The sequence below is a fragment of the Panthera tigris genome, chromosome F3, assembly GCF_018350195.1.
Source record: "Panthera tigris isolate Pti1 chromosome F3, P.tigris_Pti1_mat1.1, whole genome shotgun sequence".
Classification (NCBI taxonomy): Eukaryota; Metazoa; Chordata; class Mammalia; order Carnivora; family Felidae; genus Panthera; species Panthera tigris.
This window is the reverse complement of record NC_056678.1, coordinates 10,564,744-10,570,743: the sequence shown is the minus strand read 5'-3', so window position 1 is coordinate 10,570,743 and position 6,000 is coordinate 10,564,744. Positions and strand designations below refer to the sequence as shown.

General features: G+C 40.8%; 1 protein-coding gene across 6 annotated transcripts in view; it reads right to left on the bottom strand.

The window, feature by feature from the left end:
* The window catches only part of POU2F1 (POU class 2 homeobox 1), a 179,602-nt gene that overhangs the window by 72,387 nt on the left and 101,215 nt on the right, over window positions 1-6,000 (bottom strand). The window contains exon 1 of one of the 6 annotated variants that reach the window (XM_042976640.1): window positions 1,800-2,523. The exons of the other annotated variants lie outside the window; for them this stretch is intronic. Coding sequence (XP_042832574.1) covers window positions 1,800-1,827 — 28 coding nt within the window. The 5' untranslated portion in view covers window positions 1,828-2,523. Of the gene's footprint in view, window positions 1-1,799; window positions 2,524-6,000 lie in introns of those variants that run through there. 6 annotated transcript variants of the gene reach the window in all.

Below are 6,000 nucleotides of genomic sequence, written 5' to 3'. Positions count from 1 at the left end.
TGAAAGGAACAGGTGTACAACTTAGTGAAAATCAGCTTTCTGAATGACTTAAACAAAATCTTATGAAAGTCAGCAAAGATCACAACAAATGTTAGCAAACCAAAATGCTTCCTTTAGAATGTATGTTAAAAAAAAAAAGTGGAAAAATATGAACCAGTTCACATTCAGAAGAGGGTAACAATGTTTCCACGTATCTTTGTACAAAGAAGTAGGCATAATTCTTAACAAGTCAGGAACCTGTCCCTGTGCAATTCATACCCTAATTTCCACGTATCTAAATTAAAGATTATGTCACAGGTATTCTGTTTGAATCTTCGAAGCATCTTCTATTGAATTGCAAAGAGCTTCAAAGACATTTAACAAAATCACGTTACACATACACATACAAATAAAATTCTGACTTAGCTGCACAACAATGTGAAGACTGTGCAAATGACAGTTACTGTTAATTACAAATAATAGAGGTACAATTTCTAACTCTAAAATACAATGCTAAAAATATTTCAAAAAGGTATTTTCCTTTCCTTCCTTGAGTTCCCAATTTAGCAGATTTTGTAAAAGAGCAAATCCAAGTTCTTTTCTTGATATCTGAAGTTTTTTTTCTCTCTGGGCACACTGAGTTGTGCATGAGTCTAATAACAGTTTACAAACTGCTCTGGGATTGGACTGAATTCTTGACATCAGTTTTTTGTTTTAATTGTGGTTTTTATTGTGCTTTACAAATATTACTACTGCCTTGAGTTTGGGCCATTCCTTCTGCCTGAAAGTATAAACATTGACAGAACTATCATTTAATTTTATCCTTAGCAACTGTGAAGGAGATGGGCAGGGGGTGGGGGTGGGGCTCAGTTTTTTAAGTGAGAAAAATGACAGAGAGAAAAAAAAATCACTTGCAAAGATTTTAAACCGTGAGTTATCAAAGTCCTGGAGTTCGTGTCATCTGACTGTCCAGGTGACCAGAGTGACCCGGAGAGGTTTCAACAACTGTGTGCACACAGACAAAACTCAACACAAAATAGGGCCACCGTGAGCCACAGCGTGTCTCAAAACCAAAGTGCCTCAATCTATTTTAAATCTCGGTTACCAAAGACAGTTTATATAATCAAGCCGCACATCCCCCTCCCTAAAAGGCTTGTTGTTCTATAGAGAAAACTTTAAAATAGGCTTTCCAGCACTTAACATTGTTTTCTGAAGAAGAGAAGTTGATTTTTTAAAAAATAAGGAAAGGCTGATATTTGCCAACATCTGAAAAGTTGACAGTTTCTCAAATCTGGAAGCTGATCAACAGTCCCACTGCAGCAACCACCGCAATTGCCCTCTGCATCAGTATTTATGGGAGCCATTCTGCACTATGGCTCCACCTTATTTTTCACTATGCACTTTGGTTTTTATAGAAGACATTCGCCCTTAGGTTGTAAAGCATTTTTTATTAATATGTACATATTATTTAGGCATACTTTATACCTTGTTTCCGAGTTAGAGTGTTTTTAGAACTACATGAAACGCTCCCAACAGATACTTCCAAAAAGCAAAAATGTCCTCCGTTCAAGACGAATTCCAAATCCACACTATTTACAGAAAATGTCCTCTGAACCAGGAGAGCTAGTGGTAGGGAGGGACCTACTGCAAATTCAAGTATGCTCCTGCCCTGCAAATGCTTTCCTCCTTCTCCGCTCAATCCACCTCTCCCCCTCCCCCCCGAGGTGGTTGCATATGCGATTAAGCATTTATGCATAGTCAACCCCACACGCGCTATTTCCATATTAAAGCTTATAAGAAAGAACTGTGCTGGTACCCACCTAGAACATAGTCACTGCAGTCCAGCATTGCTGTGAAATCTTCTAGAGGTTCAGACAGTCCAAAGCAAGGAAGAAACAGGTAGCAGTTTGGGGTGGGTGAAAGAAGGTACTACTATTTCTAACAAATCTACACTATGTTCTTCAGAGAACAAGGGTGGGAGGTGGAAAGTGGATTATGGGGAGAAGGAAAATACAACTTCAGTTACACCATAGCAATCTTCAACTGAATAAGGAAACTTCAGTTGCTCAGAGGAGTTTTAGTCTCTCCTACCAGCTAGGACTGACATTGTCAAGGCAACTGAAGCATGAAAAGTTCCCCTTTTTGTAATAAAATAGAAACAAAGATTGCAGCTGGCAGTTTCCATAATGAAGCTTAATCAGTATGCGTGTGATTAGGGCCGTATGCAAATCTCTCCTCGTTAGCACAGCAGCCAGCACTTTGAAGTCCACGAACAATTCATTTACAGAACACACTGAAAGCACTCCCTGCATAATTTAAATCATTGCATAAATATTTATCAGCCCATTTGCATATTAATTGGCAGTGCATGAAGGGAAAAATTATCTCCTGAGTGCCAGCATAATAATTAGGAGGATAAAATGAGATTTCTTCCAATGGCCTGGCTCCTCGGACCTAACTTGAGATAGTACCGGGGGAGAAGGGAGAGACAAGAGACAGAGTTCTGTTAAAATGGCACTGAAATGACACGTACAAATTAGAAACAACTCTACAGACTTAAGCACCTTTAATCTTATTCCTGCTGGCAACAATGACTTCAGTAATAAGAGGATTTGCAAAAAGCTTTCTACACAATCCAAATAATCCCAAGGAAACAATTAGCAAGGTAGAAGCAGAACATAGGGCTGTCACGATGGTGCTAGCCCACTGATAGGGAATTTTCCAAATATTAACATACGCTGTCTGGGGAAAGTCCTGCTTTAAAACAAGGCAACAATATAAATCCAGAAGCAGTGCAAGAGCTGTAAAATTATTTTCAAGAGTATGGAAATTCGCTATCTATAAATCTCTTCATACTATCAAATTCACAGAATAGATTAGCCAAATGCCGCCCGTTGTGCGGTGTCCTTCCTCCATCAAAATCAATCTAAAGTAGAAGATGGTTTGTTATTTACAATATCAATCATCAAAAAAATAGATCATATAAATTATGAAATTAGTATTTAAGTAAATTTCACCAAATGTATATGAATATACACACTTATTCTCTTTGCTGAAGAATGTATCTATTCAATTTAAAGTGAATTTACAAGGCAAACATCAGCCCCAAGCTTTTGAGGCATTACAATATGACATTCCACTGTAATCACCATAGACAACTCAGCAGAAGATTTATAAAAAAAATCCCATGAAGTAGGTATTACTACCCTCTTTGGGTGGGGGGAGGAGAAAAAGGAAACTGAGGCACAGAGGGCTAAAGCACTTTACACTAATTTACACTATTTACACTAATAATTTGGAGTCAGACTTTAAAACCGGATTTCACGGACACCAGAATCTGAGATCTTGGCTGTTATTACACATTGTGGCCAAGTTATACCTTCATGGAGGTGGTAGGCATGGGGGGGGGGGGGAGGCTTGAATAAGGCAGCAAATTAAAATGGCTTGTTTTCAATGTAGTGAGGAAACTAATAATTGGTGGCAAAGATTTTGTGTTTAAAAGTCAAGTATGTCCCGATACACGGAAGAGTGCACTACAACTGAGGAGAGTTCTCCAGGGTATTATCCCATTAATAACTGTTTTTATTTAGAACTAGTCTTCAAACATGCCAAGTGTCTGATTTTTAAAAATCTGTATGTCCCTTTTTCCAACATTCAGGTTGAAATTAAACTCAACCCGCATATGTGGAAATGCAAGACGAGACTTCTATTAGGGACCTTTAAAAGGATTTCTTTGAAAGTCAATAAATTAGCTAGGACCAGAACCAAAAACTTTCTTAACTTTTCGATATGCACTCTGTTTGTATTGCCAGGTTTTCTGTTTCACAGAATCACAAAATCCACATGAGGAAAGAGTTTAGGGGAGAAATTTAACAATGCCATTCAGTACCGGTGAGATTAAGTTCGTTCCCTTTTTGAACCCTAATTTTCTCACCTGTAAAATGATAGTCTTTTTCATGAGGTTGCGGTGCGGATGAACGTGCTTGTGCCTCTTAGACTAGATCATGGACTGGAGCACGAGGCAGCTGTGCCACTGGGGGGGGGGGGGGGGTGGGCGGTGGGGGGGTGGGACATCGCAACACAGGATAAACATGCTACATCTTTCAAGAGCACCAATTTCATTCGATGACAATTCGCAACACTTTGTAGTAAAACAATCAAGAATACATTATACAAGAAAATATGAAATTCAAATGAGTTGTGAATGCATTGGGCTCTACACAAGTCCTACTTGGTGAGAAAATATTAGAAGCAATGATGAATGTGATTGGAATATAGTAGATAGCAGTATATCTTTCTTTCTCTCCTCTTCTGCCTTCATAAAATTTTACATTTACTGCCTGTACTTACTATAGAAGATGGCTTCAGGTCACCATCTACTTTTCATGCTGTATGCGGCTAACACCTCTAAACTACCTTTCTTCTACTAATTTGGCCTTTCGTAAATCAGCTAAGCCGGACTTGGAGCTACAGCCAATCACTTCCACCTAAGAAGTGTTCCCTGGAAGGTACCCTTGCAGGGGCAGGACCCTGGTAGTGCAAGAACCAAGCACCAACCCCCTCAGGCCAAGAGAGTCCCACAGGGTCTCTGTGTAGCAGGGGGCGTAAGGCTCACCAACCCACATGGGCTGCTACCCAGAGAGGGACCCCTTTCCCCTCTACTGCAAAGGCCACCGTCTTCACTCCAGGAACAGGAAGGGGGGGCAAAGGCAGGCTGCACTGAGATGCAGCTATCCAGAGTGACACGAAGCCTCGCCCACGCAGTGGACTTTGTTACAATGGGAAGGACAAGAAAACTCCTACTTGCCACTCTTGATATAGGTACTCTGCACCTTCTAAAAGGCAGGTTTAAGTACTAGAAGGTTGTCTAGGCCTCTACAGATGGAGTGGGAGAGGGTGGCCACCATCTTTCTCTCCCCTGCACTCCCCCAGTCATGGCACAGTTAGATCCAAAAGAAGACAGCTTTTCCCCCAAAGCTCAAATGTTCACTTTATTTGGTCCTCTGTCCGAAATATCAAATTAAAACTAAAAAGAATACCCTTTAAAAAAAAAAGAAAAGAATTTCTGGGAAGTCTGTGGGGCTGTCAGTCATTCACACTTCAGCATAAATTAATCCAATTCAATTGCTTTCCTTTAACACCTCATTTAGTTGATTAGTGTGGTAATAATTGTTCCCACTGGAAAGAGTCCAATAAATACTCGTATAAGAGAAATGCTGGTTAGCCTACCTGGCCTCAGGGGACAGGGGTGGGCACACAGGGATCACAAAGGTAGAAAAGAATAGAAAACATCAGTATGTGGAAGTATAAAAAGGAGCTGAAAGGGCAAAGTTAAGAGTCACACTGTTTCAAAATTATGCTTAAAACTGAGTATTTTTCATTCTCCTTCTCATTTTAGTAATTTCTGCACTCTTCATGGGGCTCAAACTCATGATCCCAAGATCAAGAGTCCCATGCTCCTCCAACTGAGCCAGCCAGACACCCTGGAGCCCTTTCTTTAAAAAGGAGAAGAAATGCTCTTCCAGGACCCAGAGGTCATGGCTAACACTATCTGTATTAGAGTAATCTTTTACTCATGATCTCACGGGCCAGTCTCGGTCTCATTAGAAAGGCAACTGAGGACAATGACAACTCAACTACAAACTAGCTTTTTAAAACACATCCTTTGTGTATGAGTGAACTGAGGCCGGCCTGTACTCCACCTACCAAAATCATCAAGTTCCAACCTGGTGACATTCCGGAGGAGCAGCTATTTGTACAGGTTGTCCTCGACACCCGTATACCTAGTCCAATGCGGGAGGGAATGTCCAACTCAGCAACCGTTCCCTCGCACCTCGTGTCTGCCTCTCCGGGGGAGTTTTCATTTCCTAGCTCCACTGCTTTCACTCCTAGGCAATCTCAGTTGCACACCAACAGCCTTTTTCGTCTTCACCTCTTTCCAAAATCCACCGCTACTTGAGTCGCCTTACTAGCTTGTTTACAGAAAGCAAGGACACTGCTTCAGCAGATGCTCGGTAGTAA